The 24,926-nt window shown below is 41.3% G+C and overlaps 1 protein-coding gene across 1 annotated transcript in view; it reads right to left on the bottom strand.

Moving 5' to 3' along the window:
• Nucleotides 1–3,093: 3,093 nt before the first annotated feature.
• The window catches only part of ubr1 (ubiquitin protein ligase E3 component n-recognin 1), a 149,391-nt gene continuing 127,558 nt past the window's right edge, over nucleotides 3,094–24,926 (bottom strand). Inside the window, exons 40-47 of the mRNA XM_055640892.1 lie at nucleotides 23,187–23,274; nucleotides 20,271–20,404; nucleotides 17,966–18,074; nucleotides 15,066–15,122; nucleotides 11,776–11,853; nucleotides 9,739–9,909; nucleotides 8,801–8,902; nucleotides 3,094–4,644 (exon numbers count right to left, since the gene is read on the bottom strand). Coding sequence (XP_055496867.1) covers nucleotides 4,509–4,644; nucleotides 8,801–8,902; nucleotides 9,739–9,909; nucleotides 11,776–11,853; nucleotides 15,066–15,122; nucleotides 17,966–18,074; nucleotides 20,271–20,404; nucleotides 23,187–23,274 — 875 coding nt within the window. The 3' untranslated portion in view covers nucleotides 3,094–4,508. The remainder of the gene's footprint in view (nucleotides 4,645–8,800; nucleotides 8,903–9,738; nucleotides 9,910–11,775; nucleotides 11,854–15,065; nucleotides 15,123–17,965; nucleotides 18,075–20,270; nucleotides 20,405–23,186; nucleotides 23,275–24,926) is intronic.

Below are 24,926 nucleotides of genomic sequence, written 5' to 3'. Positions count from 1 at the left end.
ACACACGCTAATACACACGAAAACGGCACATGCCTTGTACAGGGAGGAACTGCAGATGCTGGTTTAAACTGAAGACAGACACAAAAGGCTGGAGTAAATCAGCAGATCAGGCAGCATCTCTGGAGAAAAGGAATAGGTGATATTTTGGGTCGACTGGTCTTCTTCAGACTGACAGTCAAGGGAAACGGGAGATATAGGCATATCTTCCATTCATTTGTCCTTGGCACCGTCTATATCTCTTGTTCCTCTTTCCCCTGACTCAGTCTGAAGAAGGGTCTCGACCCGAAATGTCACCTATTCCTTTTGTCCAGAAATGCCGTCCGACCCACTGCATTTTGTGTCTACCCTTTAATCTCTCAGCCTGATATAGCAGAATTTCCCTGATTTTGCTAGTAAAGAAAGCAAATGCAATGCTAGCATTTATTTCAAGAGGGCTTGTATACAAAAACAGGGATGTAATGTTGAAGCTCTATAAGGTGCTGGTAAGGCCGCATTTGGAATATTGTGAGCAATTTTGGGCACCATGTGCTGGCTCTGGAGAAGGTCGGGTGGAGGTTTACAAGAATGATCCCAGGAATGAGTAAGTTAACCTATGATGAGTGTTTGTCGGCACTCAACGGTTTAGAAGAATGAGGGGGGACTTCATTGAAACATACAGAATAGTGAAAGGCTTGGATAGAGTGGATGTGGAGAGGATGTTTCCACCAGTGGGGGAGTATAGGACTAGAGGTCTCAGCCTCAGAATTAAAGAATGTTCTTTTAGGAAAGAGATGAGCAGAAATGTATTTAGTCAGAGGGTGGTGAATCTGTGGAATTCTTTCCCACAGCAGGCTGTGGAGACCAAGTCAGTGGATATTTTTAAGGCAGAGATAGATTCATGATACGTACAGGTGTCAGAGGTTATGGGGAGAAGGAAGGAGAATGGAGTTAGGAAGGAGAGATAGATTAGCCATGATTGACTTGATGGGCCGAGTGGCCTAATTCTACTCCTATCACTTATGACCTTATGAAAGGTATTGCAGGGGATTTCTGGGGTATGTGAATAGGCATGGACTGTTTTGGGAGATAGTCAGCGTGGCTGTGTTTGATGGCAATCATCTCTCACAAATCCAAGAGGTTTTTTTTGAAGAGGTCACAAAAAGTATTGATGAGGACAGGGCAGTGTCCATACAGACCACAAAGTCTTCGACAAGGTCTCACAAGATGGTGTAGGTTAGTTGTCATGAAATCTAAGGTGAGCTGGCCAATGGATTCAAAATTGGCTTGGAGGAAGGAGTCAGTGTCGTTGTGGAGGGTTGTTTTATCTGATGAGGGACCTGCGACAGAGGTGTGTCAAAGTGCCAGGTGTTTGGTCTCCTGTTGTTTGTTTATTCATTCATTGTTTGGATGATGACAATGTGTATGTGACAAATAAACTTGACTTGACTTGACTTATACATACATTTGCAAATGACACCAACATTTGACTGTGAGGTCTTAAGGCCATTAGTCATAAGGAAGGATATCTAAATTATCAACAGATTCCAGATCATTTGGAAAGGTGGGCAAAGGAATGGCAAATGGAATTTAACTTTTTGGCACCACTGCAGGATCTGCAAATGGATTGTTGGGTGAGGTTTCAGTCACCTGACCCAAACCAAAGGATATATATGGCATAGAGCGAGTTCACTTGACTGCTACCACAGAAAGCAAGTTTGCTAGATCAAATAAACTGGGCAGTGTATTATTTAGAGTTCAGAAGAGCAAGAAATCTCACTGAAACACACAGAATTCTGGACCACTGAACTCGGCTGCCTACGTCCTGGAAATTGACACGTTGATCCACCTCGTCCATGCCGACCAAGATGCCCATCTAAGCTGAAGGTCTAAAGAAGAGTCCCAGCCGAAAACATCACATATTCATTTTGTCCAGAAATGCTGCCTGGTGTTACTCAGCATTTTGCGTCCATCTTTGGTATAAATCAGCATCTGCAGTTCCATTTTTTGGCCCATCTAAGCTAGCCTTATTTGCCCATCTTGTCGTACCTGTCAACTTCGTCTGGCTGCTTGTTCCATATGCTCACTGCCTTCCATATAAAGAAATGTTGCCCTCAGGTTATCATTAAGCCTTTCCCCTCTCACCTTAAACCCATGTCCTCTGATTCTTGATTCCACCACCCTGGGAAAAGGACTGTGCATTCACCCTATCAATACGATAAAGGAGACATCCAAGAGAAAATTGGTAATGTCGACCGGTGCTGTTTGAGAGAGGTTGTTACTAGCAGCTAATCTGTCAGGAAATGTAAGCAGATGGAAACCAGAGGAGGAAGAAACAAAGAAAAAAATGCCAGAACAGCTACAGAATAATCTGAAATAAAAACACGTGGGAAATATCCAGCATACAGCAGCTTTTGTTTCAGCTTTTGAATGCCTGCTGTGTAATCACTGGTACGCTCCAATTTCCATTGTTTTTCTTTTTCCGCAGATGCTGTGCCTCCTACTGGACTTACCAGCCATTCCTGTTCTTATTCCATCATTTCTGGGTAGCTTTGGTGTTTTCCAGGGAACCCAGACTGGTTGGACTCTCTGGGCCACTGCGTCAGTCCACTTCTACGAGTTTGTAACTCCACAGAACGTGGCTGTGGCAACTTTGATCAAAAGACACGCAACTGGATTCAGGTTAGTGACGCCACTGAGCTAAACTCCCCATTTCTCAATAACGAACTAACTCAGACTGGAATTGTAATTGGTACTCAAAGCACACACGTGAAAGGCTGGAACTGTGGGCACAGAGTTAATTTAAAGGGCAGTGATTCAAACGTGAACTATCAGCAACTGTCATCAGACCAGCTGCCAACAATTCCCTTCCACCTCCCCTGCATTTCCAGATTTCACTAAATGCTGCTCCTTAAATGCTACCGAATTTCACCCAAAAACAATGACTTAGGTTTTAAATCAGTGTGCACTGAAAATGTGGCTAAAAATCTTAAACGACAGCTCACTATGTTCTTACCACCAATGGTCATGACAGCATGACTGTTATAACACATCAAATTGATTAGTGCTGGATCACTGATAACTCACCAATGTAAAAATGCATACACCACAGGGCTATTATTTAGTAATCATGTCATTTATTGTACAGTCCCACCCCAAAAATAAAAACAGAAAATACACTGCATTTGATACATTCTTCATTTGTATTTAACTTTATAAAATATCTGTTGAAACTTGGCAGAACTAGTACTAGGTCACACGGTCCCCTTAATACAGAAACAGATGGAAAATCAGATACCTATATCAGTTGAACCTGGGAGTGGGTAAAAATCTCCCTTGTTCCAACAATTCTGCTTTCACCGTGCTAAAGAGCATCACAATTAATTGTGATTCACAGTAAAGCACCATATGAAATAGGGCAGGCACATACAACTTACATTGTATTTTGTCACCAAATATATTTTTACACAGAACTTTCAGCAACTAGGCAGACTTTGAAGTACTCACAAATTCAATACAGCAGTATCCACTCTCTGAAAGTTTTCATGTTTAATATTTGATAATAAGATACATATTAGCTCCTCTTCAATAGTTTAGTTTATTATCCACACTTATTTTAAACTTTAACTGACTGAAATAAGCTTGCGTTGTTAGAACAGAATCAATGAGGGTCTTACAAATGAGGCAACAAATGGGGAGGGGTGGGGGTGGGGGTGGGCAGATGCCTGCCTCCTGTTATTATGTTCTAATGTTCTCATCACCCTGCAATACTTTCAAGAATGTAAAATAATGTCTGCATTCTCAAAATAACATTATTTTCAGAAATAAATTTAGCAAAATCAAATACAGCATTTGTCAATTAGCATTGACTTCTGTCTGATGTCAATTGCATGGATCAAAATAATGAAACAAAGCAGAATATTATAGGAGATAAATGTGTTTCTCAATTCTGTGATCACAACATGCTTCTCCAGATCCCTGATGCATCCTGAACATAGTTAAGCATTGTAATTTAAAAAAGTTAAACTTAAGCAAGATGGAGTGGCAGGAATGGTTCTGATCACTGCGGCTTCAAATGTACACAGCCTTATCCTACTTCAACTGTTCTACAATAGGCACCAAATAAAATATCAGCAACTTTGACTACTCTGATCTTTCTAGGGCTGGTTACACAACAGAAAGTGATTTACATAACAAAGGCAATGAAAGGGAGGCATGGGACCTGGAAGAAATATATCCATCAATTAAAATTTGTAAATTCACTCTCCGATTACTTTTTCTTTTCTACACCAAGGTTTCCATGTAAGAACTATGGTAAAAGGGTATTCCATTTTAAAAAGAGTGTATGAGGCCAGAAAACAGAAAGTCATTGGCTTCCTTGCTGGTATGAGCTGGCTGCAATATAACTAGATTACAGTCACAGCAGATTAAAAGCAGCTCACATCAGTTAATCTGAGAAAATAGTCACTGACGTGATAGAAACAGCAAGGTGCAGTGATGGTGCGCTGCCCAAACGTGTTTGTGTCAATGATTCAGAACTGTTGCCAATCAAAGATTATTTGGTTCGCATCTTGATTCCTCGTGATCTCTTCGAGAATGCGGTGCTGATGCCACAGTTGCTGGAGCTTCTTGTATCGCTCGGTACACAGATGCAATGGATTGCCTCTCCTTTAAGAAAAAGTATCCAAATTCATTAAATCTCTGGAACTAGTAATTGTACAAGACTTCATATTCTCAAGTTTTCAGGTGAAAGATGTTATTATTGCAAGGAGATAATCCACATGAATACAACAGGATTGCAGTTGCAGAAATAGAAAACAAAATTACAGAAATAACAATACGACAGAACTACTAATGGATCCGGTTCGGAGCTGGAAGATAATCTTTCCTCTAGAAATATTGGGTGGTCAGATTGGAAGAACAAGAGCTTGGGGGGGGGGGGGGGGGGGGGGGGGGGGGGGGGGGGGTGGAGGGGGGGGGGTTTGGAGTGCTGGAGTGCCCCTCCATCCCAGAGTGGCCCGTCCTGCCTTGCGAGTGCATTGTGACGTCACTCGGATTATTTTCCCCAAAATGGGTGAGTTGGAAGAAATCGGGCTGTTTTAAAACTTTCATCAATTAATAACTTCGGAAATATAGGTAGAAATGAGACGGAAGATGTTTATCGCCGGCACGGGAAAAATGTGAGTAGGATGTGTAAAAATGGGAATGTTGTGGAATGCGTTTGGAAGAAGATAGGAATTAACCAAATTGACACAGAGACACATTGTGGGCACAAACAAGACAAAGTATTTTAGTTATATATATATATATATATATATATATATATATATATATAGAGAAGAGATAGAGATAAAAGAAGGGAGGCTATTCAGGAGTGTACTGGAAGATTCAGGTGGCAAAGGAGGCAACGAGACATGAAGACATTGGTTCCACAAAGTCTTCAACCAGCGTGACAGGACTTTTGCAATCCAAGAATGAAGCAAATGTAATCATTCATAATGCTGGTGTTGCCTAATTATCAAGTGGAATAAGTTGACTGGACAGTCAACAATCGTTTTGATGAAACTGATAACTCAGCAGATGAACTGATGCAAGAAATGTTATAAGGAGTGAAAAATGGTGGCCCTGGTGAGCGAATGAAAATTAGGTCTAAGCCTCAGATGGTCAAGAATGACAAGTGCAAAGTTCAGACAGTGCCAGAGAGAAGGATGGATCCAGGAGTTATAAGGCGATGCTTGTGAGTCTGTTCATAGACCTTAATTCCTTATTCCATATAGCCATAGGAAGTTTCTGCTCATTCATTGCTGGATGTATGCTGGACAGCTTAAAGGGACAGATGCAGAGTCTATAGATGGATGCTGTTTAGCCCATGCTCCTGCTGGCTGAAGAAAGGCTATCAAATCAAATAACTTTCCGGCTCCATCCTTGGCCCTGTTACTGCTCTCCAAGTCATCAAAACAATGTCTGCCTCAACCACTAAGCTTGGCCAGTCTTCCCTGTCAAACTCCCAGCCCTGGGTTACAGCATTGGAGGGCAAAGATTGGCATTATTACAGTAACAACGTAGGACTAAGTGTGATTTGGGTAGCTTGGAATCATTGACACCAGACTCCTGAAACACACACACTGTTCCAAGCTGTAGCAAGGAAAGAAGATTACAAGAAAATATAAGTAGGCCATGGGGCCCTCAAGCCTGCCCATCATTCAATATGACTATGGCTGATCTATGTCTGCCTCAACTCCTCTCTGCTAGATCCCCATAACGCTCAATCTTTCAAATATCTATCTATATCCACCTAAAATGTTTGTGATGATCTGGCTTCCAACATACGTAGGGGCAAAACATTCTAGAGATTCACCACCCTGAGAAAAGAAATGTCAATACACCTCGGTTTTAAATGATCCACCTCTTATCTTATAACTATGTTTATAACCCCTTCCATGAATGAAAACATCGCAATATCTTTCCTGTGAAACCTTCTAAGAATCTTGTATTTGAGTAGGGTCATCCTTTGTTTTTTCTAAACTTTAGGGAATACAGACCCAAACCATTCTGCCCCTCGATGCGACAACCCCAGGCATGGGCCTGGCGAATCTGCTTTGGAAATCTCCCTATACTAATGTACCCTTTCTTCGATAAAGGGTCCAAAACTATGTACAGTTTAATAGGTACAAAACACTGGGGGAACTCAGCAGACAAGACAGCATCTGTGGATGCAAAGGTCTGGTCAAATTTTGGGGTTGAAACCCTGTATCAGGACAGAGTGGAAGAACGATAGCCCTTGAGATAAAAAAGTGGAAGTCATAGAGTAATTTTTGAGTCATAACAATATAGAAACAGGTTATTTGGCCAACTCGTCCATGCTGACCAAGATGCTCCAACTAAGTTTGTCCCATGTGCTCACATTTGCTCCATATTTCTCTAAACTTTTCCTATCCAAGGACCTGTCTTAGTGTATTTTCAATGCTATAGTAGTATCTGACTCAACTATTTCTTCGGGCAGCTCGTTCCATATATCGGCCACCCTCTTAGTGAAAACTTTGCCCCTGAGGCACCTATTGAATCTTGTCCCTCTTGCCTTAAGCCTTTGTCTGCTGGTTCTTGATTCCTCTTCCATGGGTAAAGGCCCATGTGCATTCATCTCATTTATTCCCCTCATTATTTTATTTTATTTATTTTTTAATTTTAATTAGTAGCACAGTAAATTACAGTAATACACATTACATATAACTTATTACATTTGTTGTACCACTTCATTTTTTGGGCTTCAAAAAAGGTAGAAATAAAAGAAGTAAGGAAAGTGAGCAAGAGTCGTGAAGGTGCAGGAAAGTGTTGGGAAAAGAAAGCCCCTTAGAGAAGAAGTAAGAGAAGGAAGTAAAGAAAGGAAAAAGACACTAGAAAGAAAAGAAAAAAAAAGGAGAAACAATTGCTCTATTATAACACGAAACTCCGCAAAAAAGGATATACCAACCGTGTTTTTTTTTGTTTGTTTTTTTTACCCCCCGTTACCAGATCCTGGTACCATTTATTTTTTAAATTGCTATTGCACCTTATGCTTGTAATAGTTCCATAAATGCAGACCACGTCTTTTGGAAGTGGTCTGCTTTGCCTGCTAGGAGGAGTCTCATCTCTTCCAGGTGTAATGTTTCGAACATGTTTGAAATCCAAATTTTTATTGTTGGTATTGGAGCGTTTTTCCAGAATTTGAGTATAAGCTTTTTTCCCCATTATTAGCCCGTAGTTAAGCAAGTTCTTTTGAAACACATTTAGTTCGGGGTTACCTTCCGATATTCCAAAAATGATCCATTCTGCTTTTGGTACAAGTTTTATTTTAATTAATTTTGTGAAGATTTCAAATATTTTGTTCCAGAATTTTTGGATTTTTATACAAAAACCCCTCATTATTTTATACACCTCTATAAGATCACAAGGTAGGAAGTGTGAAATGAGAAGAGAGCGTCAACTGACGCTGCTTGACCCGCTGGGTTCATCCAGCAATGTTATTTTGCTCCAGATTCCAGCATCAGCAGTTTGTGTCTCCATAGCACACCAGGCATGGCCTCACTAAGTTCCCGTACAACTATAATAAAACCTCCCTATTCTTAATCTCCAAACAGTTTTGCAATAAAAGACTACATGCCATTTGCCTTGTTAGATCTGCCTGCTAACTTTGTGTGATTCATTCAAGAGAACGCCTGCTTCCTCTGAGCTTCACTCAGTTGCAGTCTCTCTCCACTTAGGTAACTGCCATCCTCTTACTGAAGTGCATGACCTCAATCTTCTCAGCATTGAACTCCATTTGTCAAGTTTTGATCAATTTCCCAATCCATTTATATCCTGTTCTATAGACACATGTCATTAATATACATGCCCTTCCATTATTTTTGTATCGTCAGCATTCTTGGAAACCGTACGTTTTGTTCCCTCCTCCAGGTCATTGATAGAAATTGTAAACCATTAAAGGTCTAGAACCAATCCCTGAGATACTGCACAAGTTACCTCCCTCTAGTTTGAAAATGACCCATTTATATCAACTTTTTGTTTTCCATATGACTTTTCCAATAATTCCTTAATAGAAAATTAATTTCTGCTCCAGGTAGATGGAGGAAAAGTGAGTAAGTGATGTCTACTCCTGATGCATCAAATCTTCAGCTATTAATACTACTCTTTCTGGTCACAGCATCCCTACTTCGATCCCAATGAACTATAACATCCATTGATAACTGATAGCACAGATTCAGAAAAGGTCATTGCTTGGAAAGATATCAACTGACTGTACAAACAATTCAATGCTAGCAAATACATTTCTTTGAAATAATCATACCTGAGCAACTGGTCAGTCTCTCCGTAATCGTCCAGGTATGGAGCGGGTATGAAACATCCTCTGTTCTTTCCTGCCAGCAGCAACACCTGACAATCCCGTATCCTGGTGGGTGGAAAGGTAACATCAAACATTCTGATATCCTACTGCCTGAAGATGTTGTCAGAAGCAAACTTTCCAATTTGCTGTAATGTCGCAATAGGTATAGTAACTTCCACTTTATCATTTATTTGCATTAGCTTTAATTTGATTTGGTCTCTTTGATTCCTTACTCATCTAACTGTTACATTTAGGGAAGAGCTTGCGGTAAAGTCCAGGTTTGAGCGATTAAAAGAATGGTCCCTCGGATCCTAGGATGTGCTGTCTGTCTCACTACGATGCTGGACTTTGGTTTCTGTAGGCTCTGTTTGATCACTGATCCCTCAAATCCTTGGTCTACAGTCAGTGTGTGGGCCTAACTGCAAATATAAGTAGGCTACTGCGACACTTGCAAGCCAAACCTGTTCAGTATCGGTCAATAGATTCTAACAAGTGGTAACCGTACATGACGCATCAGTGGCCAAACAGATTTAGCTGTAACATTGCAACCATCACCTCAGCCATGACTGGTTCTTGAGCCTTGAACCTGCAGAGCTCTTTGTCTCTCTGGCACATTGGCTATCATCATCTTCCTCAACTGGATGAAATGAAAGACACATCCTCAGTGATGAATGCAGTGTTTGAGCTGCCATCAATTAAACTAACCAAATCAAAAGAGATGAGAAAAATAGTGTTTTGATAAAGCAGTGAGCAATGCATTAATCAATACTTGCAACGGTAAATCTATAGACCAACAGCATAATTTTCTAGCGACCCGCACAGCATAAACTCTTTGTGTAGTACATGATCATGATAACTCTGTGCCATTAATTAAACGCAAATCAGTTTGCATAACAAGATACCTGAGGAACAATCCCAAACCGGACCCACAGTTAATAGCATGAGCTGCACATGCGCCAAACTCTTCTCCATTCACTTCTTCCCTGCAGCACTGACTCTGTGAACACAGCATGGCTCCACAGAACATGCAGAGGGCAAAATTCTTGGGCTCATCATCAGATGATCTGGGGCAACTGGTGAAAGAGCAGAAATTAGTTCCAGGTAATAGCACTTAAATCTTGCACATGCACTCAATCCTCTCACCTCGACACATCCCCATTAGCAAAGAAGGAAGGCCATGATCCAAAAGTCACCGGTTTAACAAAGGACTCGGGAAAAGTGCTTTTTTTTAAAATATTGTGAATAGTTTTTATCTGGAAAGTTTAATAATGTTGAAGAAGCAGGTTTAAAAGCAATCCTCAAAAGATAATAGATGAAAATATGGCCTAAACCATAAAGCAGATTTTTTTTAAAGCAAAATAAGCGTTCTCCCGAAGAGCCAGATTGATGCTTTGAATCAAATGATCTCTTTTGGCCCTGTGATTATCAGATTCCTTTGCAGGATCAGATCAGAACAGCAGAGTGGTTTCAGTGCACGATCTGCCTGAAGGAGATGCTCAACCCAGAAACCCAGATCTTCTCCAATGATATTGGATAATTATATTGCTGGAAGTCTTTGAAGAAGTAAATAGCAGGACAGACAAAGGAGTCAGCAGATGGTGTTTAATTAGTTTTCAGAAATGACTTGGACAGGTTGGGAGAGTGGGCAGAGAAGTGGCAGATGGAATATAGTGTAGCAAAATGTGCAGTCAATCATTTCAATAGTAGGAATAAAGGTGTAGACTATTTTCTAAATGGGGAGAGAATCCAGAGATCTGAGGCGCAAAGGGACTTCGGAGTGCTGGTACAGGATTCCCCAAAAGTTAATCTGTACGTCGAATCAGTAGTAAAGAAAGCAAACTCAATGCTAGCATTTATTTCAAGAGGGCTTGTATACAGAAACAGGGATGTTATGCTGAGGCTCTATAAGGTGCTGGTAAGGCTGCATTTGGAATATTGTGAGCAATTTTGGGCTCCATATCTGAGGATGTGCTGGCTCTGGCGAGGGTCCAAAGGTGGTTTACAAGAATGATCCGAGGAGTGAGTAGGTTAACCTATGATGAGTGTTTGTTGGCCCTGGGTCTATACTCGCTGGACTTTAGAAGAATGAGGAGGCACCTAATTGAAACATACAGAATAGTGAAAGGCTTGGATAGAGTGGATGTGGAGAGGATGTTTCCACTAGTGTGAGAGTCTAAGACTAGCCTCAGAATTAAAAGATGTTCTTTTAGGAAGGAGATGAGGAGACATTTATTTAGTTAGAGGGTGGTGAATCAGTGGAATTCTTTGCCACAGAAGGCTGCGGAGGCTAGGTCAGTGCATATTTTGAAGGCAGCGATAGATAGATTTTTGATAAGTACGGGTGTCAGAGGTTATGGGGAGAAAGCAGGAGAATGGGGTTAGGAGGGAGAGATAGATCAGCCTTGATTGAATAGCAGAGTAGACTTGATGGGCCGAAAAGGCCTAATTCTACTGCTATTCCTTATGACAAGCCAATGCCTGCACTTCACACTTCGGATTACAAATCTCCTTTGAGGTAAAGACACAGACAGGTTAACAACACCAATTTCAGAACACAAACACACATAATGGAATCAAAGGTGGCAGTCTGATTTGCTATGTTCTGCTCCCGTTTTGCATTTTACTGTTCTTGGACGTACATACATCAGTGGCTCTGGTCTCCCTCAGCCTATATATATTACAGCTCAGTGTCCAGACAAAGAGCTGCAAAATAGTAAGTCACTGAATCGAATAATTTCCAAATATCAGTTCAAGAGTGGTCCTGCAGAGGAAATGCCAATTTTGAAAGTGCTTTCATTCTTGGGAAGTAGAATTTTGTACAGTCTATTCCATTGACACTTACACTTATACACACACACACACACACACATTTACTTCCAGCACTGTTACAGTACACAACAAGGCAATACGCAAAAGGAAATATTCTACAATTAACTCACCTATGCTGACAACCTTGGTTCAGAAGAGAACTGTAGTCTTCTGGGAGATCTATTAATTGATTTCGTTCTCTCGGATAGCTTCAAGAAACAATTTATTATTAAGGAGCATTAAGAGACAATGCATTGATATAGCTTTAATAAGAGTTCTGTACAACTGCCATCATTCATCTTTTGGAGAAAGTGGAACATACCAAACAAGTTCTCTTTCGACTTTCCCACTGGTTCTCTCAAGCTCTTCAATATAAATGGATAGAAGGACAGTAGGAAATGCATTTGGTTTTTTTTAGCCCTTCGATGTTTGAGAGTCACACAGCTAATCAGCACAGTAATGGGCCCATGGTTCAACTTGTCCATTCCAAGATGCCTATCTATTCTAATCCCAGGTTCCTCATATCCTTCTACACTGTACCAATCCATGTACCTGTCCAAATGTATTTTAACATTGTAACTGGTGCCCCTACCATCTCCTCTGACAGCACGTTCCTTATACCCACCACTCTCTATGAAAAAGTTGCCCCTCACTTTAAATCTTTTCCGTCATTTAATCTGCGCCTACTAGTTTAAAACTCATCACCGCTAGGAAAATGACAGTGACCATTCACCTCATTTATGCCCCTCATGATTTTATAAACCTTAATAAGGTAACCCTTCATTCCCAGGATAACTGGCCCAGGTGATCCAATCTTTCCTTTTAACGCAAACCTTCTAATCCCGGCAACATTCCTGTGAATCTTTTTGGCACCCTCTCTAGCTTAATCAGGTCCTTCCCACAGCACAATGATCAGAACTGCAGACTATATTCCAAATATGGTCGAAACAATGATTTGCATGGGACTTTACTTGTACGTCATTTTTTACATGATTTCCCACTTCCAATATTCAATGCCCGATGAAGGCAAGCTTTCCATAAACTATCTTCACCGCTCTGTCTACCTGTGCTGTCAGTTTCAGGTTAAGTGATTATGAATAAATTTGAGCTCATGTTTAATTCACTTTCTGAGTATCCAAATTGGTAGCATCATTCTTTCCTTTCCATCTCAAATTATTTAAAAAGCCCGCTGGATTGGAGGTTACAGAACAGAATAAAAAGTGGTTAAGAAGGAACTGCAGATGCTGGAAAATCGAAGGTAGACAAAAGTGCTGGAGAAACTCAGCGGGTGCAGCAGCATTTATGGAGCGAAGGAAATAGGCAACGTTTCGGGTCTAAACCCTTCTTCAGACTGATGTAGGGTGGGGGAGGGGCGGGGAGAAGAAAGGAGAAAGGAATAGGAGAAGCCAGAGGGCTGAGGGAGAGCTGAGAACGGTAGGAGACAGCAAGGACTACCGGAAATTGGAGAAATCAATGTTTATGCCGCTAGGGTGCAAACTGCCCAAGCGGAAATTAGGCGCTGTTCCTCCAATTTCCGGTGGTGCTCACTCTGGTCATGGAGGAGGCCCAGGACAGAAAGTTCGGATTCGGAATGGGAGGGGGAGTTGAAGTGCTGAGCCACAGGGTCCATCTTCTGAGCCTGGTCCACCGTTCAAGGGGATCCATCCAAATTCAGCCCTACATTCCTGCTTGCTCTCTCTCTCCTGGAACAATATTGAACATATTTTTTTAACATGTTCAATGATATCATCTTAGTTTCCGTGATAGAGAATGCCACAGGTTTGTCGTTTTCTGGGACAGCTTGTCTCCTATCCTTACACTGCCATCCCTGGACCTGGACTAACAGGTCACCCACTGGGAACAACCAGAACTGGCTTGCACAAACAAGTCCAACTGCTCATCCCAATGCAGCCTGTCTCAGTTAGTTGCTGTTGTGTGAAAACACTGTTATGCTTTGGTGTGCTCAATGTGGTGCCAAATTTTATTTAAAAATCTAACCTTTCATTACCACCCATCTGCACAAAGGTTAAGCTTGAAAGTGAACAAGGAGGATGAGTCCAAATATAATTGCTGGACAGCACAGTGGCGCAGCGGTAGAGTTGCTGCCTTATAGTGTGAGAGACCCAGGTTCGATCCTGTATAGATATTTGTACGTTCTTCCCGTGACCGTGTAGGTTTTCACCGGCTGCTCCGGTTTCCTCCCACACTCCAAAGAAGTACAGGTTTGTAGATTAATTAGATTCTGTAAATTATAAATTGTCCCTAGTGTGTTGAATAGTGCTAGTGTACGGGTGATTGCTGGTCGGCACAGACTCAGTGGGCGGAAGGGCCTGTTTCCGTTCTATATCTCGTAAGAGTAATTTAGTGGGCCAGGCAGCATCTGTGGAGGGAAATGGACAAAGTTTTGGGTTAGGATCCTTTTTCAAGATTCGAGGAGAGGGGAGAAAGCTGGTAAAAAGAGGTGAGGGGAAGCACTGGGCCAGGAGGTAGCAATTGATATGGGTGGATCCAGATAATGATGGACAGATGAGTCAGGTGGGGGAGAGAAGAATGGAGAGAGAGAAGTGGAGAAGAGGAAGCACTGCAGATGGTAAAATCTCACAAATAAGGGAGGAGAGGAGTTAAATGTAGAACCATAGAGAGAGAGAGAGATAGTGGGTAAAGGGAACAGGGGAGGAGTTGAGAAATGAGGACTTGGAGTGGGTGGAGATGGGTGATAAGGAAGAGAAAGTAGATGAGGGGAAACAATCTAGATGACATGGTGGGGGGGGGGGAAAGAGTGGAACAAAAGTGTGCGTGAGAGGATCTGAGTAGATCAGGAGGTGCGAGGGTTTTCCTTGAAATTGGAGAATTCAATGTTCATGCCGTTGGGTTGTAGGCTACCCAACAGAACATAAGGTGCTGCTCTTCAAGTTTGCAAGTGGTCTCGTCATGGCAATGGAAGAGATCAAGAATAGACAGTTAGAGGTATAAGGCTTATCTTGTTTAGATCTACCAATAAGATATGTCTACCTCTGTTCAGATTCCTGCAATTATCTTTCCCGTCTGCCTTTCCCTGTAGCTACCTGCACCTTTTCATAGAAACATAGAAAATAGGTGCAGGAGGAGGCCATTCGGCCCTTCGAGCCAGCACCGCCATTCATTGTGATCATGGCTGATCGTCCCCAATCAATAACCCGTGCCTGCCTTCTCCCCATATCCCTTGATTCCACTTGCCCCTAGAGCTCTATCTAACTCTCTCTCAAATCCATCCAGTGACTTGGCCTCCACTGCTCTCTGTGGAAGGGAATTCCACAAATATCAATCCTCAAAAATCCTTACTCCCACCCTCCCACACACACACACATACAATTCTGGATTTTGAATGTGGTCTTGTCAAAGAGACAACACAACCAGATGCTGAGACGCAAGACTTACTTACCAAACTGATGTTCTCTGTCCCTTGAGAAAACTTTGCACTGAAGAATCAGAACACCACCTGAAATAAAACACAAACATTATCTATAGAATACTCAGTTGCAACATTCTTGTTTTAGATCGAAAAGCTGGGAAGTCCTTTTCAAAAATAAATCGATTAATAAACTTGAGCTCTAAAGGAATAGAATAGCATTCTTCATGTATGTTTATGTTCTCACAAAATACTATGCAATTAAATAAACAAATACATTTACTGCAATAAAAATCTATTTGATACAAAATGATACAATTACTGTGAGCGCATTAATTGGCATACATGCATGTGGTTTCAGTTCCTTAGGATTACATAGAACAGCACAGGAACAGGCTCTGTGGCCCACAATGTCTGTGTCAAATATTATGTCGTTAAACTAATCGTCTCTGTCTGCACGTCATCCATATCCCTCCATTACCATATTACGCCATTATTGTATCTCTTCGACCACCACCACCTCTGGCAGCATGTTCCAGGCAACTCCACTCTGTGCAAAAAAACTTACCCTGCACATGTCCTTTAAAGTTTCCCCCTTTATCCTTAAAGCTATCACCTCCAGTCTTCAACATTTCCACCGTGGAAAAAAGGTTCTGACTGCGGATGTTATATATGCAACTCACAATTTTATATACTTCTATATACTTATATCAGGTCTCCTCCTAACCTCCGATGTTCCAGAGAAAACAATCCAATTTCGCCCAACCTTTTCTTTTAGCTAATACCCACAATTTCAGGCAGCTTTCTGGTAAACCTCTTCTGCACCCTCCAAAGCCACCACATCCTTCCTGTAATGGGGGTGACCAGAGCTACACATAATACTCCAAATGAAGCCTAACCAATGTTTTATCAAACTGCAACATGATTCCTTGGCTCTTATACTCAATGTCCCAATCATTGAGGCAGACGTACCATACCTTCTTTACCACTATCTACGTGTTTCCATTTACAATAAGCTATAGACTTGGACTCCTAAATCTTTCTGCACATTAATGCTGTTAAGGCTCCTACCATTAACGTTATAGCTTCCCATTACATTTGACCTCCCAAAGTGAAAAAGCTCTCACTCACTTCTACCAATTTTCCACCCATGTCTGTACTGATCTATATCAACTCACCAACCAACCCGCCTATATTTACATAGGTCACTTATATATAATAAACAAAAGTCCCAGCATTCATCCTTGCAGAACAACACTCCCATCACTATCCCTCATCTTTGGGATCCAAAAATCCCAAATAAACATAAAATGGAGCCTAGATAAATGGGAGCTGCTCTCATTGAAACACTCAGGATCCTCAATGGATTCTCAATTACAAGCTGCGTGCTGAAAAGTTGTTTCATTTGGCTTCATGCATAGACTAAGGATAAAGAGAAGGAGATAAGAAATTAAGTCAGGAAAATAATTCTTCACAGATTCAGGCTAGGTTTTGTCATGTATACTAAGATAAAATGGTTGCATGAAGCTCAAACGTGATAATGATAGATACGGCGCCAAATGTAAAGCAGCAGTTTGGTGCAAACATTGTAGTGCAATCTGCTAAAGTAAAATGCAATAACTGACGAACTAAATGAGGTTAGGATAAGAGTAAGAGGAAAAGTACATGGCTGCAGCTCTAGTGATTGATTCCTTAGAATTCTCTTCCCCAGTTGGCAGTAGTTGTTCCGTTGGTGTTTGGAAACTGACTACCAAAACTGTCTCAAAACTGGTTGGAAACCAGCCATGTGGGTCAGGTTCAGGTCGGCTATTAGAAAAATCTCAGCCCTGGGCTGAGTTTAAATGGGCTGGGGTCAATTATTGATTTAATAAATCATCTGGTTTTGAGTTTATCCAAGATGAGATTGAAAGAGTTTTGATATTCAAAGGAAGATAGAAAAATAGAATTGAGGAATGTCATCAGCCACAATTTTATCAAATAGCAGAGGAGCCTTGAATGGCAGTTGATAGAAAGGCTGTTAAGGGAAGTAGATTGTTATAAAGAATGTAATGACACAACAAAAAGAAGCACTTGCGGAAATGAGTGGGGAACAATCTGGTAAATGGAATGGAATATGTGAAAATATAGTGTTCATTTTTAGGGGGAAAAATAGAAAAAATATTATGCAAATAGTGAGATATTGCAGAAAGAAGATCTGCGTGTCCTTGTGCATGATTTACAAAAGGCTGTTAAGTACTGCTGGTAGGAAAAATATTAAGAGTATTATTGTTTATTGCTTAGAGAATTGAAAACACAAGGATGGAAGTTATGTTTCAGTTGCATGGGGCATTGGTGAAGCAACATCAGGAATGCTGTTTAGTTTAGAGATACAGTATGGAAACAGAAATATGGACCCAAACACAGGCAGGTGGGACTAGTGTAGCTGGGACATACTGGCCAGTGTGGGCAAGTTGGGCCGAATGACGTGTTTCCACACTGTATTGCTCTTTGACTCAATGATTTTCATCAGATTCCAAATAGTTTGAAATGAAACACGTGTGAATCTGCAGAGAGAGGTGACGGAAGGAATGCAAGAACATGGAACAAGCGATATCTCTACCTGATGGATGGTGGTGAAGGAGGAGGCCATGAGTGAAAATCGAGAACAATGAAAATGCTGAAAATATGAGATACCAGACTGGTGCTCAAGTCTGAAACCGTTGAATTCATCGTCAAAACCTGAAGGCTGGCACATGCCTCTTTCCACAGATGCTGCCTGGTCCACTGAGCATCCCCAGCATGTCCTGCTTTTATTTCAGAATTCCAGCAACTGAACTAATTTGCTTTTAATTTGCTTTGCCACGGAATATGCGCTGAATATTCCAATCAATCTTCAGCATTTTATCCTGATCTACATTAATCACTGAGCATTTAATGTCAGAAGTAATACATACCTTTGCAGTAAAGGGGTTACTGTGTCCTTATAATCATGAAAAAGCTGGAAAAGATTGGTTGGCAATGCCAGGTAATAACATAAGGCTTCAAACTGTCCTTCTGAAGAGCCTAGGAAGAAAGAGCGAACAAATGCTTTTTCAGTCAGATAAAAATAAAGCAGCTACTTTATACAAGGGTTGGTGCTGATTTTGGAAGAGATTTTACTAGTTTTATGTAGATATAATTGCCATAATCGCCTCAAATGAAAAACTATATTCACGTGGAAACCATTTTAATTTTAACCCTCGATACCTGTGCTGCTAAAAAACATAAGGTTCAGGAATGGTGTGTATAGGAGAATGGTCACAAGATAACAAGGGCAGATTTAGCAGAAGGAACACCAGGAGCCTGTATTACTCCCTTAGTGCCACAGAAACTGGAATTAAAATTGTGGATGTGCTGGGCCCAGGACAGGTCATCCAAGATGTTAACACCCAGAAATTTGAATCTTCTTACTTCCCCTTTCTGAAGTTAACAATTAGTTCCTTGTTTTTGTTGATATTGAATGAGAGATTGTTGTTGTGACACCACTCAACCAGGTGTTCTATCTCTCTCCTGTACACTTGACTCATCACCATCCATGCTTCAATACCCTGGTCTGAAAGTTGAGATGTGCAATTAGTTCATTTCTCTTTCTCAGTTCTGATGAAAGATTCTATACCCAAAATGGTAACAGTTTCTCCTTCCACAGCTGCTGCTCGACCTGCTAAATGTTTCCAGTGTTTTCAGCTTCTTTCCCAGACAGATACGCATGGTAGCTGAATTATTATATCTGTTTGCCCTGGAGATGTGAACATTGCTGACAACATTGGCATTTATCATCCATCCCTGAAATGAGAGGCAGTGAAGAGGCAACTACTGGGGTGACATTGCTGCAAGCTTCCTATTTTAAAGTACACCAGATGGACTTCAACAACAATCTGGTAGTTTTGTGGAAACTGTTATTGAGACAAACTTTCATTTAAATAAAGAAAGCATTGATTCTTGAATATAATTTCCCCAGCTGCCATAGTGGGATTTAGTTACATTTCTGGGTAAAAGTAAATCAGTAAATGTGGCTCAAGTGCCATAAAATCCAAATACTTCCGTGCCATAAATTCCAAAGAATCACTGCAAACATAGAACCTTTCCTGACAGTGGAATATTGTTTATTCCGTTTACTTAATCATCTCAGAGTAATACTGACAACTCCTAACTTGCCATTGTTGCCTGGGTTCTCCACTTCCCCAATATCACCACAGCTTGTCATACTCCATACCTCTCATTTGGTTCCTTTTCAATTTCATCCCCATCCATCACACATCTTCTGCTTCAACCTCTTCCTATTACATAGAAGTCACCATAGAGGCCATGCCATTATTCTTTGCCTTATGACATTCTTATTTTGGCCTCCAGTATATCCAAATTTTCTTTGCTCCGTCACAGGCACACATGCCTTTCAATTCCTTGAAAAACTGTTATTCCACCTCAAAAGCCTTAGCCCACTATCCACTCAAATGTTTCTTAAAATCGACAGCTGCAACCATAGAAAAGACCAATATCTTTTTGGTGTTTAGACCAACTTTTGTTTGGCAGCATACAAATGAAGGGCTTCTGAATGTTTGAAAATGCTGTATTAATATAAAAATTATTGCTTCGTCTTCAGGTTGGGTTTTTGTGATTTTTACCCGCTCCTCTCTGACAAAAGCGAATCTTTGTATTCACCACATCCTGCTCTAACTAGATTAGTAAAGGGCCTGTCCCACTTTCACGACCTAATTCACGACCTTTTTTACTTGGGGACATTTTTCATCATGTTGAAAAAACGCCCCGACCTACTTGATGCCACTAGTACCTACGACTAGCATCACATAGAAACATAGAAAATAGGTGCAGGAGGAGGCCATTCGGCCCTTCGAGCCAGCACGCCATTCATTGTGATCATGGCTGATCGTCTCCTATCAATAACCCATGCCTGCCTTCTCCCCATATCCCTTGACTCCACTAGCCCCTAGAGCTCTATCTAACTCTCTCTTAAATCCATCCAGTGATTTGGCCTCCACTGCCCTCTGTGGCAGGGAATTCCATAAATTCACAACTCTCTGGGTGAAAAAGTTTTTTCTCACCTCAGTCTTAAATGACCTCCCCTTTATTCTCGACCTACTACGACCTACCTACAACCTCGTGACGACCATTCTGTGAGTATGAGTCAAGGGCAAACTCGGCAGAGATCGTGAATTAGGTTGTGAAAGTGGGACATGCCCTTAATAGTTCCTCTTCACTTACCTTTTGAGAGATCTGCAGGCGGTGGCACACCAAGCAGGAAGTTGAAGAACAAAGCAGAACAGCGGAGAAATGGAGTGATGCCACATTTCACACAATTCCACAGGTACCAGCCATAGGGCTTACTTTCTAAAGATCTGTAATAAACGCAACATTTCAATGCATTCAGCCCAAATTAAGCAAAAGCTTTGCAGTACAGGATGAGCAAAATTAATAATGAGCAAACAGTCATTCGGATTATAAAGTTAACATTAATGTCCAGAATGCTGAAACATTGCAAGTTAATTTTCTTCTCATTCAATTAAATCACAGAGGTAAAAGAAGCACATTTCTATGTTGACAGTATATCACAGAATCCAATGATACAAGCAGACCATGAGACAGAGAATGGGGAGAAGCCAAGATTAATGGAAGCAAAATAAAAGAGCAAGACAGTATATGTTCTTGTATTAAGTAAAAGGAATACTGGCTGAGGTGTGATTGACAGTAAAATAGTTTTACCGTGTCTGTACATTAAATCATGTCTTGTTAGATTCTGTAGCAAACATCACAATACAAATCAGTGGAAAACAGATTTCTCCCAGGTCTCTGTCAATGCAGAAAACCATGCGGTAGCAAGCTAAGGTGCTTGCCTTAAATTTATCACCATTCCTCATCAGGGAACATTTAATAACCATTGAGCATCTTCAATTATGAAAAGTTTAAGCTGGAAGCTACATATGTGGCACTACAATGCAACAAAGGAAAATATGGCTGTCAACATATTGATACTGAAACTGGGACTGGTTACATAGTGATAGACAGATTGAAGGAGACTGAAGATAGACAGGCAGCATGTCTGGAGAGAAGGAATGGATGACGTTTCGGGTCGAGACCCTTCTTCAGACTGAGAAGTCAGGGGAGACGGAAACTGGAGATATGGAAGGGTACAAAGCGAATGTATGGTGTGAAAACAACAGATCAATGCAGATCAAGAAAATGTAGAATGGTTCATTGTTGGCCGAGGGGAAGGTGACAACGAGGCATACAAACTGTAAAATTAATCAGGAGGACAGTGAAACTATTCAGAGAACTAGGGTGGGGGAGAGACGGAGAGGGAAAGCAAGGGTTACTTGGAGAAATCAATATTAACACCGCTGGATTGTAAGATGTCCAAGCAAAATATGAGGTGCTGTTTCTCCAATTTGTGTTTGGCCTCATTCAGCCAGTGGAGGATAGCTAGGACAGAAAGGTCAGTGTGGGAATGGGAAGGAGGGAGACTGGGGCTGGTTATGTATTGACACTTGAATGAAGACTGGGTCTGGGTACTATTGGGAACCCAGACTGGGAAACTGGGGATGGCTGCAGGTGGAATCAAGCAGACTGTGGCTGACTACGTATAGACGTGCATGAAGGAGAGTGAGGCTGGGTATGTGCTATAAGGAGATTAGCAACATCATTGGGATAGGGTGAAAGTGACTGAGAGGCAGCAATGGAGTAAAATAATGGAAGGTGTCAGATTAAACCAGCTCTCCAAAAGACACATCAAATTATTTCTAGTGACTTTTATCCCCCCCCAATAAAAATAGAGAAAATAAAAATTAACATAGAAACTGTGTTGCGATTTTCCCAGTGCACCACACATTGGCAGAAACTCCCAGCGAGCCTGCAGTGGAGAAGCTGCCGAGCAGGTCCTGCTCGTCCACCGAACACCAGAAACTGTGAGCATGGAGTCGGCATTGAGCGAAAGGCAAGGCCGGCAGGAGGATAGGGGCACAAAGGTCGGCTGCAGGAGGCATCCCCGGGGCACAAAGGTGGGCGGACGAGGAGAGTGGCGTTGGTTTGCTGGTTGACCCACATGTCAAAGGAAGGCACTGGCTGGAGGCCCTGCAGCAACCTGAGGCTTGCCTGGACCAAGAGACGCTCATCAGACCAAGAGCACAGACCATGGATTGAAAATGGTGTCAAAACCTGGTGCCTCTTGCATGTGGGCTCAGTGGACGATTTCTGTACACCTTGCTAATCAGGGATTGTGCTTAGGTATGGCAATACTCTACTCTACTGTATGTAAGAAAATAATTTCACTGTGCAGTTGTACATTTGACATGGAACCATAGTTGTGGTTTGGTAGTGAATTCCAACCTCAAATTGACTCAAGTATATAATACCCGATTTCTCCCTCAGTGATTAGTAGATAACTTTTGTGATGTAACATTGACCGACGGAATAATAATTCCATCATGTATACTCCGGTTGAAGACCTCTTGATCAGTGCAATGAAGGATCTACTAAGTGTGCTGATGATTTCATACGTAGAAACATAGAAAATAGGTGCAGGATTAGGCCATTCGGCCCTTCGAGCCTGCACCGCCATTCAATATGATCATGGCTGATCATCCAACTCAGTATCCTGTACATGCCTTCTCTCCATACCCCCTGATCCCTTTAGCCACAAGGGCCACATCTAACTCCCTCTTAAGTATAGCCAATGAACTGGCCTCAACTACATTCTGTGGCAGAGAATTCCAGAGATTCACCACTCTCTGTGTAAAAAATGTTTTTCTCATCTCAGTCCTAAAAGACTTCCCCTTTATCCTTAAACTGTGACCCCTAGTTCTGGACTTCCCCAACATCGGGAACAATCTTCCTGCATCTAGCCTGTCCAACCCCTTAAGAATTTTGTAAGTTTCTATAAGAACCCCCCTCAATCTTCTAAATTCTAACGAGTACAAGCCGAGTCTATCCAGTCTTTCTTCATATGAAAGTCCTGACATCCCAGGAATCAGTCTGATGAACCTTCTCTGTACTCCCTCTATGGCAAGAATGTCCTTCCTTGGTTAGTTGCTAACCGAGTCCAGTTTGGAACACTTTGTCGGTTAAAGATGTGATGGATCAAGAGGTCACACGGCCACAATCATTTTCCCTTCCGTTGTTGAGTACCTGCTTGTATATTCTTGAAGAGTTTCATACAGTTCTGCTGCTGAACGGGACTCCTCATTTTCCTCTTCATCCTGCTCCATAGGACAGTCTGTTCATCAAAAATGCAACATTACATTTCACACTGATGTCTTGAATTGTAATTGGACAAATTAATTGGCTTAGAAAGGGATCCGAATAAAATAAATTAACAAAATATAGGAGAGTTTATGTGCTAGATTATATTGTACAAACTGCCTTAAGAATCTGTGGCATAAAAGACACAGCAAGATCAAACAATTCAAGTCTCAGAAGCATACTGTCTGGAATATACATAGAATACAACTGCTTAGACGGACATAAAATTCTGGAGGAACCCAGCGGGACAGGCAGCATCTCTGGAGAGAAGGGATGGGTGACGTTTCGGGTCGAGACCCTTCTTCAAACTCTATTTCTTCTCTCCAGAGATGTTGCCTGTCCCGCTGCGTTCCACCAGAATTTTTTGTCTATCTTCAGTTTAAACCAGCATCTGCAGTTCCTTCCTATACAATTTGAACACAACTGCTGGGTATTTTAAAATACAAGATATCTGAAATATTATGGAGTTTGCAACCATATTCCTTATTATTAAATATTTCCTTCATACAGGTTAAATTCTCCCATGTAAAATGTGGAATACCAGCAGAGCCCTGCTGCATACCCGAACCATGTCTCGACTCAGCCAGAGAGAAGCAATTGTCACATGAATAATTTCCTTTACTGGTCATCCTTGTACTGCAATTTAAGCAATTCAAGTCCGCTACTCCAACAGCCTCCCTATAAAAATGCCAATGAACACTCTCCTACGCATTCGCCCACCCACCCAATGCTATTTATTGTAGACAAATAATGGATGGTGCACACTCTTTCATGAAGTAGATTCAAATCTGGACTCAGGAGCTTTGAATTCATCCATTGCTGGCTTCTTCTGCAACCAATATTCATTTACTCCAAATTTCTTGTTTAGAAGGTCTAGAATTTATATCCTAAAACTTTTACACCACTTTCCTCTTCCTACCCTAATATCCTCTTCTTAGACTTGTTAATTTTTGCCACAAATAAATGCAGGCTATTCAGTTTTGTCGCAGTACGTGGTCAACTGTTTTTTCAAGAGGGCCTCGAGATGCAACTTGTTGATGCAATTACTGAAAAAATTCAAAGTATTCCAACAAGATAGGGAACTTTGTGTGACTTATTCTAATTACTTGTTTTCACTGTATCCACTAGGCATTGAAATCAGAAATACACGAGTGCTCAAACTATTTTACTTTCACTAACATTGGAAGAACACAGAAAATACTCTCAAAAGTAAGTTGAATGAGGACAAACGGGTGCTTGATGGTTGGCACAGATTCTGTGGGTTAAACGGCCTGTTTCTGTATTGATGGATTATGAATCTCCATCCGTCCTGTAATACTTTTCTTAATCTGTCAAAAAGATGCCATCGACTCACAGCATAGAAAATGGACCTTTCAGCCCAACTTGTTCATGCCGGCCAAGGTGTCTATCTAAGTTAGATCTATTTACCAACATTTGGCCTATATCCCTCTGAACCTTTCCAATCCATGTACCGTTACATTTCTACTTACATCTACCGCTTCCTCTGGCAACTCATTCCAACCATCATCCACTGTGTGAAAAACTTGCCTACAAGTTCCATTTAAATCTTTCCCCTCTCACCTTAAATCTGTGCCCTCTAGTTTTAGTCTTCCCTACCCAGGGAAA

This window comes from Leucoraja erinacea, chromosome 9 (genome assembly GCF_028641065.1).
Source record: "Leucoraja erinacea ecotype New England chromosome 9, Leri_hhj_1, whole genome shotgun sequence".
Classification (NCBI taxonomy): Eukaryota; Metazoa; Chordata; class Chondrichthyes; order Rajiformes; family Rajidae; genus Leucoraja; species Leucoraja erinaceus.
This window is presented reverse-complemented; position numbering and strand designations above follow the sequence as displayed.